This window comes from Hyalella azteca, unplaced genomic scaffold (assembly GCF_000764305.2).
Source record: "Hyalella azteca isolate HAZT.00-mixed unplaced genomic scaffold, Hazt_2.0.2 contig4003, whole genome shotgun sequence".
In the NCBI taxonomy this organism is placed as follows: domain Eukaryota; kingdom Metazoa; phylum Arthropoda; class Malacostraca; order Amphipoda; family Hyalellidae; genus Hyalella; species Hyalella azteca.
In genome coordinates, this window is record NW_025934230.1 from 67,998 (window position 1) to 84,824 (window position 16,827).

The 16,827-nt window shown below is 37.9% G+C and overlaps 1 protein-coding gene across 2 annotated transcripts in view; it reads right to left on the reverse strand.

Moving 5' to 3' along the window:
- LOC108680319 (lachesin) overlaps window positions 1-16,827 on the reverse strand; it is a 70,490-nt gene that overhangs the window by 23,117 nt on the left and 30,546 nt on the right. For both annotated transcript variants that reach the window (XM_047879858.1, XM_047879857.1), the window contains exons 2-3: window positions 8,305-8,423; window positions 7,399-7,606 (exon numbers count right to left, since the gene is read on the reverse strand). In XM_047879858.1, the coding sequence (XP_047735814.1) occupies window positions 7,399-7,606; window positions 8,305-8,423 (327 nt within the window). The remainder of the gene's footprint in view (window positions 1-7,398; window positions 7,607-8,304; window positions 8,424-16,827) is intronic.

Below are 16,827 nucleotides of genomic sequence, written 5' to 3' on the forward strand. Positions count from 1 at the left end.
GCTGATGCCGACTGGCCTTGTTTCAGTCAGCTAATGCCAACTAGTGTAGAGAAAGGTCAGGTTTCAGAAACGCTGATAAATTGTCAGCTGAAGTCAGTCGTTTCCGCAGTCAGCTGGTGAGCTAAAAACAATCACTGAGATTGTGAATAAGCGAGTACCTAACTACTAGGCTATTGGCTTAGTTATACAGTCTTGTCAAACACAGCATGGGACACGCCTTTTACCCAAATAAAAATTAAAAGAGTGGAGCACATCTGTTTTATATGTTTATATATTTTATGCTCCACCTATGTGCCATAGGTGAAGCAACTATGATTTATAGTGAATTAAGTGTGGCGCGCGCAACCTATCCCACACCTATAACATGCCGATGGCCACCCTACCCGTGAAGCTCTTCTTCCACCAATAACAACGCATTGGCACATGTGGCACATCGATGAGCCACCGATGGCAACCTTTAAAATGAAGTCGATACAAATTTTTCCTTTAGTCTAAAATCCGAGGCCTTTGCATAAACTGATATTGCTTCATGCAATCACCATTCTGCGGGCTACGTATGCAAATCCACCATGGCAGTGCAAGTAACAATGTCAGACATGTATCAGGAACAAATTATCAGAGTACCATGCGCATCCCTCGCGAGAAAGCGACTTGAAGTCCCTCCCTGTAAGATTCGAATTCCGTTCTTCCACACGCGAAGCCAAGCCTCTACCGTTGAGCCATAAAAGAGGACGTGACAGTAGTGTCCTTTAAATAAATTAATTGAAGTATTGCAAATATGAATTTCATCAAATGACAAACGTTTGTGCTACCACCGTGATGGTTCCATCAACAATTTTATTTAAACATGCTGCTATATTCGAGTAAACAGCTGCTGAAAGATACTTCGTTTAACCATAACGAACAATGGTTGAACTTCTGTGAACAGTGAAAATACTGCCAACAGGAAATTGGTTATTCACTAATAACAAATAAACGCACTTCCTTATCTCTCCCAGTTGGGCTAATATTAATAATGTTTACAGTAACAATTTACGTAAATTGAAGTCACAGAAATCAAGAAGAGCTATTTCGAAATTCATGCAATTCAGTAGTTTTGCGCTGGGTAAAAGCATCTATATCCTAGCTATTGGTTTCTGGCAAGAATTGCCTAGATCGTAGCGATGACAAAGAGGAAAGTGACGTAAAAAATTACCCTTGAGTGGTCTTCTGAAACGACCTCAGTTCGTCAAGCTTTATGTCCGTGTTCAACAGAGGCGCATACGCACTACCTCGAAACTTGCCTCCGTGTGTCCCCATTTTAATGAGGCTCTTAAATTTCTTCTGATCGTAAAAGGAGGCGGAAAATTACGCATTTCGTCTGAGGATGCACGCAATTGAATGAAAGCGGATGCCACACTGAAAGTGGGTCAATCTTTTTCGGCTCGATCGTCGGCGGTATGAGCAGGTAACAAAGAGATGAGATCACGATTCGTTTCTTTTGGAGTAGATATCATCATATCATTGGATGCCAAATACATTGACAAAATCTGAAAATGGAATTTTATTTGCATCTCATTACAGCAATAAAAGTGGATCATTATTTCTCAAGTTTACTATACATTTTGCTATGTAGCAGACTTTTTGAATTATTTCACATTTTTGTTAGTAAAACGATAGGAGTTTATTTAAGCCTATCTCAGTGCAAAATAGAAAAAAAAAACATTAACAACTCGTATTCGGTTATTCACTTCAAATGCGACTCCTGTCCTTAAATAATTCAACCACAATCGAATGTCCCAAGCACGTTCCTTCATTCGGCAGGTTAGAATTAAGAACTGTCGGAGAAATGATCACATTCATAATTGTTATTCCTGAGCACGATAAAAATGATTTCAAAACGACCGAGCTCGTTCCTGAGAAGAACTCTTCAAAAAATGAGACCTCAGCCGAAGTTTGAGGGAGAAAAGAAGACACGACAAAGAAAGATCTCCAAAAACTCGGGTGGCGTACGATTGTCTCTTCTGCCGGAGCTGCTAGAAGGCTCGCCTCGGGACATGAAGGAAACCCATCCATGTCATGGGCACAAACTGAATAACGTGCAAATACAAAGGCGCTAAAACATGGCCTTTACTTGGCTCTCAAAAAGATGGGTGTGCACGCAAAAAACGAGTATAAATATCTAAAAGCTTGCAGGTCGCGAGAGGGCAATTAGAACCACATCATTTCTGAGAGGAAGCAAACTGCCCGAGGCCTGAGAGCCAAGCTACTTTAGACGTTACTCCAGGTGCCCAAAAAGAACTTGGTGTTTCCTTTGAGATTCATTTGAAGATGAAATTTCTCATCTAAATGCAGATTGACAGCGTAAAGAACGACCTATTTATATCAAAGGAGGAACGGTTAGCAGTGAACACGGCTGGTGCGGCAGATGCAACAAAAGAGCGATTGTGTGTCAGCCATGCTTCGTGGACGACGCCAGCAAACCGCCTCTGGAAATTTTTCGCTTTCGGGGAGATGGTTAGACTTTACAGCAAAAAAGCTTTGAACAAGGAAGAATAGTTTTTGTTTTATACGTAAGCGATCATTAAGTTGATAAATGATTGTTAAATTTAGTTGTTATTCCGACTGAAGCTTAAACTTATAAAAATCCTAGAGAATAATTATTTTGAATATATAAGCCTGTGAATGCAAAAAGTTACAAGCGTGTTGAGTTTATTCGAGTAAGAAAGATTCAGCATGAAAGAATTCTAAGACAGCATTGCAAGTCAAGTAATTTTGGAGAACGACTTCAAATAATACCTGAGAGCAACCGAACAATTTCACAAAAACACTTCTATAACAAAAAATGAATAAAAAATATAAACTCCAACGACGGCAGGCGAGTACACCAAGTACTTTCAATTTCTGAGGAAAAATCATACAAAATACGACTTAAACTTTACAAAGGCACTATGATATTAGTGTGGGACATATATTCTTGCCGAACTATGTACCGTCACAGGCACTATTTTCCTCAAGAACTTCGCTTTCGCAAGAATTGCTCACAGTTTTAACCGGACACTCGTTACGCCGGATACAAGGAGCAAGTTTTAATCTTGTAATCCACATCAAAGGGAGACAAAACTGCGTATTTCTATGAGTTCCAAACTTGAACTGCGCTTTTTTTTTCATGAAGGAAACACAAGACTTGGAACAATGAGTTGCAGTCTGTGGATGGCGAGGAGCGATACAGTTCAGACACATCGATGTACGGAGCAAGGGGAGAGGCGGTGCAGTGGATGACAAAAAATGATTGAATCGTCGTTATGCATGAATATAAAAAAATACAGTCCACGATGTACTGCTGTCCGACCAATGAGTTTTGCGAGCTTAAGCTTTTAGCATTCGATACGCTGAGCCGGTCGTCGAGATTGTCAGGGATGCAAGACTGCATTGACAGAACGTAGTGGCAGGGCGCAGTGATAGGATGCGATGGAAGGTCAAAGTTGTTTGAGATATAAGTGGCAAAATGCAGTGGCAAAAAGCAATAGCATTACTCATATGACCCTCCGCAGGGTCCCTGACGCATTGACATGGGCGACGTTGCATGACGCATCGTAGCAACTGCTGTGGCTCGGATGCCAAAGAATGGATGAGGGCGTCGCAATGTTGCTACAGCATGGATGCAGTAGTGTAAAATCATGGGCTTCGTAGGAGTAGTGTCTTTGAGGGTAGTATTGTTGGCAGAGGTGGTAGACACAATGACAGAGGTGATGGCATGATGGCATGAATGGTAGACGCAATGGTTGAGGTGCAGATAGAGGGTGTGGAGGAGATAGTTGAGGCGCAGGTAGAGGGTGTGGAGGAGATGGTTGAGGCGCAGGTAGATGGTGTGGAGGAGATGGTTGAGGCGCAGGTAGAGGGTGTGGAGGAATGTGGAGGAGATGGTTGAGGTGCAGGTAGAGGGTGTGGAGGAGATGGTTGAGGCGCAGGTAGAGGGTGTGGAGGAGATGGTTGTGGCCCAGGTAGAGGGTGTGGACTGTGGAGGCGAAGGCAGAAAACTGAAGGAGCTGAGGACGACAGCCTCAGCAGCAACTATATGTGCCAGCTCAAGCAACGAACGTGTGGCTTCTTATCATTTCTAGAAGGAAGCAAATGTCTAAAATAACTTTACCGCCTTTGGAATATATGCGATCGAATTCAAAATAGCCTAGTTAGTGATATCTTTTTATGATGTTATTGAGTAGAGGGAAATTGAAACCTTCAAAATGAAGACATGCCGTGAAGACAGAATTTAATTGAGGTCCTGGGCTGGCAATAATTATGAGGTTACTTGTCAATCCTGAGCAGTAAAATCGACGAATTCTTAAGCACTGTAGCTGCGCTATTTCTCCGTCATTTGTTTACCAGGTTCACGCTGGCATTGTGAAGAGTCGGCTGCGTTGAGTCCCGGTTATTTTATTCGCTCAGCGGTTGCGGTTGTGGTGGCCAAGGCTTCGTAACGTGTATTCAGTTGAATGTCGTTAATTTTTTAGCCTCAACTACCTGTTTTATGTCTATTCATTTGTTGCAACCATTGTACCTCTCACGATTTCTTTTTGAGTGGCGGGTGGGAGGGGGCTTTCTATTTTAAGTCTACCTACGTACCCGGACCTCCTCTGAATGAGAAGAAAGGGTGTCTAGTTTTCTCCATTGGTGAATGCAACGGTGATCATCGCTGAATTTCTGGATTGGACACTGGCAGCCCAAAACTTCGTCAAACCATGACTGTGAAGCGGATGCGCTTAGGTCTACTATGTCATTGTGACACACTTCTCTCGACGGGCATGTTGCGAACCTTCATGGACTAGAAGAGATTACGTAGGAGACGCCAGAGCGGCCAAGCATGACCATTGTATTTGTTTAACATTAGGCTATTTGTGTTGCTTGTTTTGTGATTGTACTGGTAATAAGATTATTACTTTTGTGAGCGGGTCACCTAATAGACTTTATTTTAGCTACGCAATAAAATCTTGCAAGTCTCAACTCTGAACGAATCAGGTTTTAATCCATTTTCACTATCGCCAACCTAATAGACGGCGATAGCCTATATATGTAGATAGCTCTCCCGCAACAGCACGATCTAAACTCGGTTGAGAAAATAAATTTAAAATTGAGAAAGTTTAAGACGGCCAAAAAATCAAAGTAAGGTAGAAAAATTCAAAATTTTAAATTATATATGATGTAGTGCGTTCCAACTGAACTAGTTTCTAAGCAATGTACTATATATGCTAATTAGTGACTACAGTTTAAGGCAAATCCTTAATTTTCTGTGATTGAGAGATGAATAATAACAAAACAGACATTTCTCGTGCGTTGGTAGGGTAATATTTGATCTACAAGCCTATCGATTTGTAACGTCAATTTTAATACGAAACCAAAATGGCAGGATCGAGGCTGCGACTGGATTTAATATTAGTTGATCCCATTCCAGCTCTTTAATGTCGGTTATAAAATGTCTTCAATGAACAATTCGCCATGTATGTGGAAGTAGGACGCTGCTGCTTGGTATTCATCGCATAGTCAATATTCCTGCGAGTTTAATATCAATTATCGGCTGAGAGCGGAGCAGTTGCTGGAGATCAAAGCGAAGTGACTGTCCGTCAAGCCTTGTAAATGTTAAAGGAAGTTTTCGTAAAATTTTAACTCATGAAGTGTTAGGGATGCTGAGATTTGTTCACAACTAATACCAAGAGATAATTTGCTTTACTTAAGTAATTGTCAGAATGAATTATTAATCAGTTTGAGAACTGAGGTGATGTGGGATTATTATTTAAGTTTACAGATGAGTTGATAAAAAATTTGAAATCCATTGCTTACTCGATGTTCGTATACCATATTTAGGCCAAATCTTGTTCCCGAAATTTAGGATTGAAAAGTTCAAGGGAAAATTAAACGATTGGACTGTGAAGCAGCAATAGGCAATAGATAATAATCGAAATTGTTCATATCTGTTGCGGGTAACTAAATCGAGAATTATATGAATAATATCTAAGACTAGACGCTCAAATACGAGAGCATCAACTTCTTTTACTTCATTGAAGACTAATACAAACAAGTCTTGACATTTCCTTGGAATGAAAATGCATCAACATTTACTGGTGAAGCTTAAAAAACGCGTATACAAAATAAATGTTGTTAGTAAGATAACATGACAGAGCTCACGCATGCCTCGATGCGAGGAAAGGTACAACTTTTAACGTTCGGCCCGCCTTCAGTATGCTCGGTGCGCTTCACCGGTTTTCTGGTGGGTTTTAGTGGCGATGTCTTCAAAACCCAATTTCGATCACTCCAATTTTCTGATAGCTGAACTGGTGAAAAATTTAGCTGATGCGCCAGCCAGCGCTCGTAATGAAGACGAGCAGGCAGTCCCGTGACCGGAATGCAACCTTCGAATGTGTGACGCTGGGGCATTTGGCGGAAATTCTGAATCTCATAAGCTGGATTCTTAAGTGAAACTTCATATTACAGCAAGGACGTTACATCGACGGTTCAAATATATGGAAGAGGAGTTTATGTATTTATGCTATGAACTTTTATAGTTAAAACAAAAACATATATACGCTGCTTAAAAAACATTATTTACCTTTATGATTGATTAAATAATGACAAATATCTGTTAATAAGAAGCCATTAAATGAAATAAAAGCACAGATCGCAGCTATTTGAATATTAATTATGAAGTAATAAATACCTTTGTATGAGGTTGGTAATTTAGTTCCATTAACCACGAGCATTCTTTAGGAGGCCTCGAATTTGCCGTACGCTGCTATTCCCTTTCTGGCCAGTAAATATTTTAATTTCGATCAAAGTCACTCACCAAACGCACAAATAATGCCTGAAAAACGTCATGTGCGTTAGTCTATAGCTCTTCTGCAGTGAGCTCCGCTATATGGTCCAAGAGCAGAGCCCAACTCTCACTCGCAATGAGTCCCCACACAAGCCACCGCCTCAACTAGAGTTGTTTGAAGTTGTGTGTGCAATTTTATCAAAATAAGCATCCAATTGGAATAGGGTTCTGAAAAATATTATTGTTTCAGATCAATAACAAATGTCAGTGATTCGAATAGGTTAGAGGTTAACGTAAACTTTGGTAGAGGTTAGTAAACTTTGGCAATCGGAAGCGAGGCAATTTCTAGGCAAAAATTACTTATATTGACTTCCTGCAACTGGTACGGAGCCGAAAACAGTTTTTTTTCCTCACAAGTTTCCTAAGCTTTAGCTTACAAGTTTCTCAGTCGATATTGATGAATTTCGAAGATCAAACCAGATTTTGAAGCTTATCATTTCCGAAAAAATGCGTTACATCTGTCCTACCATAAAGAAATACAATCATTTATCCAGGACCAGCATGTACGTGCTTAAGTTTCTAATACTTTGAACAATATTTAAATCACTCACCAACCACATCGAGGTAGCCAATTTGGCTGATTATTGGCTCTGTGTTCACTTGACACATATATTGGCCGCGGTCATCCTTATTAACGGACGTGATGTGTAACGTCCACACGTCGTCGCCGTCCTGCGTGACGCTGAAGCGCGGGATCCTCGTCACGACCGTCTCGTGGATCGTCAGCAGCATCTTCCTGTCCATGTGGAACCACGCAACCTGGCGTCCAGAATAATTCATAAATAATTCAGATCATCCCAGAATAATTTGACTTCGTAAGTACTTCAGCCCATGTTAAGAGAATTAGGTTTCTAGTCAAATTTGAAAGAGGAAAATTGAATTTAAATTATTGATCATGGGTTAACATGTTACATTCACAGGTTAAAAGTATGCACAAACTACTGGCGAGGGAGCTGTGCCTGCACTTGCAGTCACTAATTTACCCACCGGAATCCAGGATTTCCTTGAGAAACACATCAGTTACTTACTAGCGATCCAAAAAATCCATATAAAGAGCGATTGCATTCCCAGTTTATTGTTTGTTCGTAGTTCTAATAAAATTATAGTTCTAATAAAATTCAAAATCAATTATTAACATTATCCGGATTGCTTTCTTTAACTGGAACAGTTATAAAATGAACTTGCATTGAATGTTTCAAAAATAATATTGTTAGTCCTATTATTAGTCCAACTATATATTAGTCCAAAATAATATTATTAGTCCCACGAATTGATGCTGCGGAAAGTTTTACGAGAGCATCAGAAAAGTTTTTACTAGGGCATCACAAAGTTTTACCCACTTCTACTAATTTTTCCTTCCCATACACATTGCTTCTAAGTTCCACATGCCTCATGTAATCAACTCGGTCAATAATTGAACGTTATGTTGTGCTCTTGAGCGATGAAAATTACCGTACCTTGAACTTGGTGCTATTGAGGACCTTGCATGAGAGGCGCGCTGTCTTGCCCACCGCGGCTGTGAAATTCGCCACGGGCTCCCCGAAGCGTGGCGTTCCCGGCGCCGAGCTCGTGTAATCTGCACAATAAAAATCCTGGAGCTATGAACGGAAATTGGCAAAAAGGTTAGTAACGGGGACCAAAAATTCCTCCAAGTAATATTACAATCTTGTGACATGGGTGCTTTAATAGGTAACTTATAGAGGCATATATCCTCAAATTTAGAGACTTTAATCATTATGATTTAGGATTATAGGAGTAAATATTAAAATATGATATATAGTTATACATAAATAAGATGCCAGCACAAATGGGTGATTCATAAACATCAGAGCTTAGGAACAGTAGACATAAAAGTTGCCCCTTTAAAATCGTTTCAACAGTCAACACAAAACTCAATGTTTGTTGAAAGCTTACAGCTTCATCAGCGCAGTACATTCAACGATTTGTGGATTATGAACGAACTTATTGGACACATGTACTTTAATTATGTACATTAAACTTGCGTAAAGACAGGAGGGTACGGATAAGCGTAAAATTTGATGGAAAATGGACGCATAGCTAAACGATTTTGGAAAGAAACTGAAGTACCGATAGTATCAATGCGTACAGGAGAATTGATCCCACAGAAAGTATTACAAGAACATCAGAATAAATTGATCTTACAGAAGTTTTACATGAACATCAGAATAAATTGATCTTACAGATAGTTTTACGGGAACATCAGAATTGATTCTACAGGTAGTTTTACTAGCTCTGGATGACTGCACAGAAAACGAAAATGTATGAGCGCTCGTGAGCGCAATGCGTCAGTGGAGATGGACAGATGCTCGTCCTGCTCCACCGAGTATTGGAGTATTGGCTGGAGCGCCGCTATCTGAGCAGCGCTTCCCGGAGGTTCTGCGAGCCACGGTTTCGTTAATATTGAATTTTGATGGCACGCAGCATCTTTAATTTTGGATGCGCTCTCGCTCCCGTCTTGACGTCTCAGGCGACTCGTAGACGGAAAATTGCCAAGCTAATATTACTAAATTTCTACTTTTTCATCTCAGAGATGTGGCAGAATTTTAACAGAATCACTCGGGACAGGATTCGAACGAGGAAAATCAGATACGAATTTGGGGTCGAAATTTGATTCAATTTTGAAACTAAATGTATGTTTAATAAATGTTTGCGCAATATCAACATGTATGTATGATTTAAAAAATGTAACATTGGAAGAATATCTAATCTTAATTACGTCTCGGCGTAACATTATATTTTTTTGGTAGTGCACAAATAGGTGTACGTAATTTAACAATCGCGAATAACTATGTTCGTTAATTATGTTCATGCAATCTTCAATGCTTGAAACAACGGTATATTTTGCAGAATAAGTTAAATTAGAAGCTATCAAAATGAAGTTAGCGTGCAGCAGGACATCAATAGGTAATAAAATATCGGAGCGGAAAGTTCCCTCGTGCGAATTTTTTTCCACTGTTCAAAGTGTTAATGCGCACAAATATCAAGTGGTCCGTCTTATTTTTACAATTTTAGCGCATTTCTCATTTATGGAAAAATGCACTATTGTGCTCGCCATGTCCGTCTGTCCGTCCGTGACCACGTTTTCGTCGACGAGAAAATGCGCTCTCTGTCACTCACTGCAGTGCGTACTGAGTTATATTTTTTATTCGCATTCATGGCATCATGGAGAGTCCGTGGCCACTTTGCAGTGCAGACGTAGTATTCCTCTACTCGGAGTTGTCGGCAGGATATTTTATTAGATGAGGATCATTGGATCGAAAATTTGCAAACGTGACACTCTTCAAAACTTTGTTTCACTTGATCCCTAATTAATCATGTAAATGAATAATTACAGCCTGTGTACTAAGTTCAAAACATGCCCTTCTAATTCAAAGGACTTGGACTATTCAAATGACTATCTTCTGATTTATTTCATCACTTTTTAATTTTTTTGAGTGAACCAAGCAAGCAAATCACAGATGAAAATATCTGTTTGTATTTAGAATGTACACTAAGAAGGATTTTTTATGATATTATAACGATAAACTCCATAAACATAGGATGACAAGATAAACTTAAACCGTTGATCTTGCATGAATATTTATGATTCACTTCATGACGTTAGAGAAGCTCTTAGAGTCGAATTATGACCTGTCGGAGAAACCATGAGGTCGACTACCATCTCAAAACTTATGAATTTTCGAGGGACATCTAAAGCAGGGAACGTCAGTCTCCAGGTCCTCAAGAAGTGCACGCTTAACTTTACTAATCTGTTTTAAAAGAGTTCACGATGAGAGTCGGTGACTTCTAAATGGTTTCAGAATACCAAACGAGACTGACGCGCTATCAACGAGGCACATGAAAGGCAAGCCAACCACCGACTTTTATGGTTGATTTAAGACGGCCTAATGGAACCTCCACGACGCAGGCTGGCTGTACTGGTTCTAATCCCGTCTTTATATTACTTGAAAGATACATTTTATTACATAGAGTAATACTATCGTCATCAAACAGAATGTCATCAGACTTTTGTTACCTGCGTAAAACAAGATTACACTTCATTGATAGAGTCATGTTGAATTCATGAAGTGAAGATGTATTTTCACGATATCGGAGATAAAATTAGTGTAAGACCGATGTCCAAATCGATTTCCGCATGAGTTATCAGCTGCCATGCCGGTTTCAACCGGAAGAACGTACGGGTCAGCAAAAGTTATCCATAGATGAAAAAGTTTAGGTAAATTGGTCAGTTTCCACAACATCTTTTTGTAAAATGTGCTTCAGGAATTAACAAATACACATTTTTTCCTGCCATGCCATATTTGTAATACGATTCTAAATCAGTTCTCAAAGTCATCGAAATCTCTCGTATCTTCTCCGTAGATCATGTATTAGAAATCACATGGGCAGAGGCTGAAATTATTTATTTTCTCAAATCTTGGAGAGACAAGAAAAAAAGCACAAGCGTGGTACAAACTGCTCCAATCTAAGATGGAAGGTTTGGCCAAAATTGGCCGGAATAGTCGACCATTGTGTTCTTCTTATATTTTATTGCGGAAAGAATGTAGTGTTCACCATTCCTATCATTACCTTTTCATTGAAGACGGCAGGGAAAAAGTAAAAAATAGTGAGACACTCATTCATTGCTATTATGATAATTCATTTAGTAATCAATTCTTCATGCTAGTATCTTTTTTCTTCATGATGTAATGAAAACCAGAACGATAAAGTAGTAGTTTAAAAATGCTTTGTACCAAGATACCAGTACCTGCAAAATTCCTGACAAAACGTGTAGTAACTGATAGAAGTCGACACAATCAGATCATTAAATGTTCGGGATTTTCTTGTGACTCCCTACAATCAAAAGATGTACAGTTCTAAACAATCGCAAATCTATGAAAAATGTCTAACCGTTTCCTACAATCAGTTGCTGGTCTCACATGGAGAAGATGCATCAGAAATCTAATGCTTCATCGGAGCTGCTCAATCTAAAAATCATTTGCTTGATCTCCTAATTAGGTAGAATCACTCTTTCTAATTGGACCGTGTAATCTCGATGCAGGAAGGAACCGGCTAGGGAAGGACGCTCTCCATAACAACAAAACCCTAAATTTGACTATATTTCAATTCAGACAGTTGCACTATTTAATCGAATAAATAGTTTCTTGATTGTTATTTTTGGGATGGTATTAATGATTATGACAATTCTTTTCTGAAACTATAATTCAGAAAATTTGATTTGTTTTCGTACGGGCTGGAATAATTTTATTTTGCTAATTACAATAATTTTTACTTCTATTAAATTCTAACTAGACTGATTCTAATTCTTCTTCTTCTAATTCTCCATCAGTGGGAAATGTCAGACTTGATTTATTGCTAGTTATATTTATAATAAATTAATTCAACGTAGATATTTGCGACAGTATTCAATTAATTTCACATGAGGAAACACTTTAGAAATGTTAGGGTAATGTTAATTGCGTCAAATGATCCAAACGTTATATTATAAGTCAATTGAAAGATTTTTAGCAAGTTGAGCAGTTTACGGGGAATTTCGAGTACTTCAGTCTTGTGTTAAAGTATAGTTGAACGTTAGATTTTGAGTCTCTTTGGTATGGATGAAAAATAAGAATCAATTTACTAAACTATGGCCAATGTAAGGGCCTAAAGTTATATAAGGGCAAAAATATAGGCCCAAAGTCAACATAGCAGGGCTAAAATATATAGATATTGAATCATTTTTTCATGATCTATGGTATATTTCAATTTATTGAAATATGTCACAGAATTAATATTTAAATATACCATAATATATCAATGAAAAATCTTGACCTGATGAAAGTAGAAAAAGTGAGATTTGTTTTCCGACTTAGTTTGAAAAGTTTTTACATATGTTTTTCCGTCATATTTGTTTCTAAAAAATTACTCAATTTTCATGTAAAAATTTAAAATAAGATGACATAGACAAGAAAAATTAATGCTTCTCGAAGCTAACTATTTCTAATTAATATAGTTCTAGGATACCTTCTCAAATATTCAGTCTCGATTAAGCAAATAAATCAATCAAAGAAATAGTGAACTGATAGGAAAACAAAGGTGAGCTTGACAGCTTACGATAGCTTGATGAGGCTTGCGTGTGGAGTTTCCTCACATAGCCTTAACATTATTCATTGGTTCTTCTTGGTGCTTTAATTTCAGGATATCCTTCTTATTAATTATTTGTTCCTTCAATGTTTGTTTATTTCTCTCTATGTATCGGTTAATGCGGAGTAAAATTCATTGATACTCGTCCCAATTCTCAATGTGAAAAAATATTCGCGAATTGTAATATAATCATTCTTATATTGTACGCAAATTTTGCAACGTCTACTAAGGTTAATCTGAAAAATCCGAGTACTTGAACATTTTTAGATAACTCTACGGAATTCTTACCCCATGCTTGAGTAACTTTTGGTTGGATGTTGAATATATCCGATCATAAAATGTCTAATGATATAATAAGTAAGAAAAACAACGCAAGTGTTACATAATTTTAATCTAGGTTATTGAGAGAGTGCCTTGACTGCAGTGAACGCCATGAACGGTTTTTTGGTCAATAAAGTTTTGCAGTTACAGAGAGCAGTGTTGGCTGTTGTTCAGTTCAGTTTAGGTTGTTGAACACTTCACGTGCGCCTTTTCATCCATTGCAATGTAACAATAAGATTTAGGTTTTATGTTTTTAGTATCACATGAGCTGTAAAAAATGCAGTCCTTAGAATTTCACGGAGAGCGACTAGCCATAAAATAGGCCGGTAAGAATAATGTTTATCGAGGGCTCCTCTAACTGTACATTAATTACACAATGAATTTAAGAAATATAATTGTTAGATAATAATTGGATAATAAATGATAATTATACATAATTGATGCAAGATTTATAAAATTGTTGCGATTAAAAATAAAATAATATTTTTTTTTCACTGAAATACTTGGCGAAAACTACAGCGGTGTGCATCATATGAACATTCACACATTATTCTTCGATTTTGCCCATACGTTACAGAAATAAGTCGCATTACATGTATTTCATATGAAACTTTTTTATCGGACAGAAGGCATAAAAAGCATTGGAAAGCTTAGCTTGAGAGCCCACAACGATTTATCTCGAGGAGCTGAGCCAGCAGTGTCGGTGTCTGTCAGTCGTCACTTGACATGGCATCTCAGTTTAATTTGTTCCCGCACTTGATGAAACAAAGCGAACATAAAGCACGAACGAGGATTGATAATATGCCGGGAGTGATATGTTATAATTACAACGTATTACATGGAACGGAAAGAAAACTTTGCATCCAATGATACAAAAGGTTCACCACAAGTTTTAAACATATTAAGGGTAATGTACGCGTGTTGGGCAGACGAAAAATGTAGGAAATGAAATGAAAGACCTCATATCGCAGCAAACTGGGTGAATTCGGTATAACCAATGCAAGTTTAAATATTCATACAGTGCCTTTATATCCCTAAGTACTAAAGTTATAAACTATTAACAAATTTGTTAGGGCAAAAACTTAACGCAGGCCATACGTAAAAACTGGTTAAGTCAGTGCTTTCATAAGAGCTCAGCGTTCAGTTAAGGGCTGGAGACAACCGCCGCTAAATGCTGCGCATACAATAATGATCAATTTTTTATTTATCTTGAAAAGATATCTTAGAGAAATTTGACATACAAACTTGAATTGACATGCCATTCGCTTTAAATCAGGCATTCCGTAACCAGGGTTTGTTACAATACTTTATTTCTAAATAGAGCTGGCATATATTTCACGATCAGGCTAATTCTTTCGAATAGTTAAACATGTGATTGCTACGTTCTAGTGGATAGCTTGAGATAAATAAATTACTTGAACAACTAGTCACCAACTTACACACAAATACCTGTTTAACACTCGCCATGAGTTTACAAGACATGTAGTTATGAACATCTAGCGGGATCCTCGTCGATAATCGGTGCCGCTAAGGCAATTAGTCAGTGTGAATGCCTTATGAGGGGGGACCATCGATAGCCAGGTTAGCATACCGTCCTCTAATGCTGTTAATGGCCTGCTCATCTACTATCAACAACAAGCGGGCCACTTTTCTCGGCAATTCTCAAGATAATGGGGCCACGAGTTAATGTTTGATTTGTTGCTAATAGTACGTTAATTTATCTTTGGTATGAACTTTTTTCTATATCACAAATAAATTATTTCAGGGGAAAACGATGGAGAGTGTAGTTTATTTTGTATTGCTTGAAAAAGAAAGACAAGCTGCCTAACGGATTGTCGTTCATAACACCCTAGAACTTAGTGTATGGCTACAATGAATAGAAATATTTTGAACTGAGAAAAAATTGTTGAATTGGTCATCAAAATTTTCACAGGTATGATTTATTAGGAAAATATAGTGAACTCAATGAAAAGAATAGTTTACTGCGGAAGGAAGCCTACTTATGAGCTTATATTTTTAATGTTATTCATCAATGTGACGTGATTTGCGAATTATTGCATTTTTGACGACAAATTTATGAGCTTTGAATTATGAGGATTTCCAGATCTTGTAATAAATTTATCAATTAATAATAAGTACAGCACTGAAAAGTTAATAGAAGATTTCGAGTTTTATTTTCTTGAAATGATATTCAAATTTTTAGAAGCGTTACAGTTATTAATTGTACTCGTAATTTACTTTATATCTAATTTTTAATATTCAAATCTCCATCAGTATCCGACGTCTCGGTTCATTGCGTGTTCGGAGCAACGTTTCCTTCACGAACAATTTTCATAATTTCGCTACACGCCACAATAATTCACAAATGGCACGCTGTTATAAGGCACTCTAGTCAAGCAGACAAATAGAGCCAAGTCAAGTGACAGTCAAACTGTCACCAAGTCAAGCGGATGAATAGAGTCAAGTCACGTGGACAGCCAAACTGTCACCAAGATTTACACACAATATAGTATCTCACACTAAGTTTACAACATTAGCACAATACTGGCCACCATTGTAATGAAACTAGTTGCTTCCTTGGGTTCATTCCTAACAAGTGTCTACGTCCTGCTCTCCAGAACCCGGAAGGACACTGGCTCCAGCTCAGCAACCCTACACGCGAAATGAAAAATAATGCAAGACTGACCTGCTGTATTCCTTAAATACGAAATGACCATCACATTTGAATTGATTCCTAATTTATGCACAATTATAAACCAATCATTTAATTCACTACTGCATATGTTCGCAGTATAAATTAGTTGTGTAACTCACCGATAAAGGCAGTGCCTATCACATATACTAAAGGCACCAAGATGCGCTACAGCAAGTTGACAGTGCCGTTACATATGTTGCTAACTGTATAACTACTGGCTTCCAACTGACATGTCGCGGTCGATCCCTACTGTTGTCGCCTCCCATTCAGTGAATTCTAGAACTTATTTTACATCCCTAATTTTACATCCTTACAAAGCGGACAAATAGAACCAAGTCAAGTGGACAGCCAAACTGTCACCAAGTCAAGCGAATGAATAGAGCCAAGTTAAGTGGACAGCCAAACTGTGACCAAGTCAAGCGGACAAATAGAGCCAAGTCAAGTTGCTTACATAATAAAATGGGAAGCGAGTGTCATAAAGTCAACAGCAGACCGAAACTGTCAATATTTTTCGGGTGTTGGCAGCGACATTGCCAATGTATTATATTGATAACGACTTTTTCATTATAAATGGGGAGCTGATCTATCATTATATTAAGTGAATGAGTTTTAAATATTCAATAAAATTACTTAAATTTCTGTGGAGCTTTCCAGGTTTAATCTAATTTATTTGTTTATTTTATTTTAAATTTTTAAATTAATTTGATTCAATCTAAATAAAATCAAATCAAATCTCTTAATTTTCAATCGGCTAAGTTTCTGGGGCCTATTAAATGACTTTTTTCGGTTGTTCTCATTCATTGCTTTAGTTATAATTTTT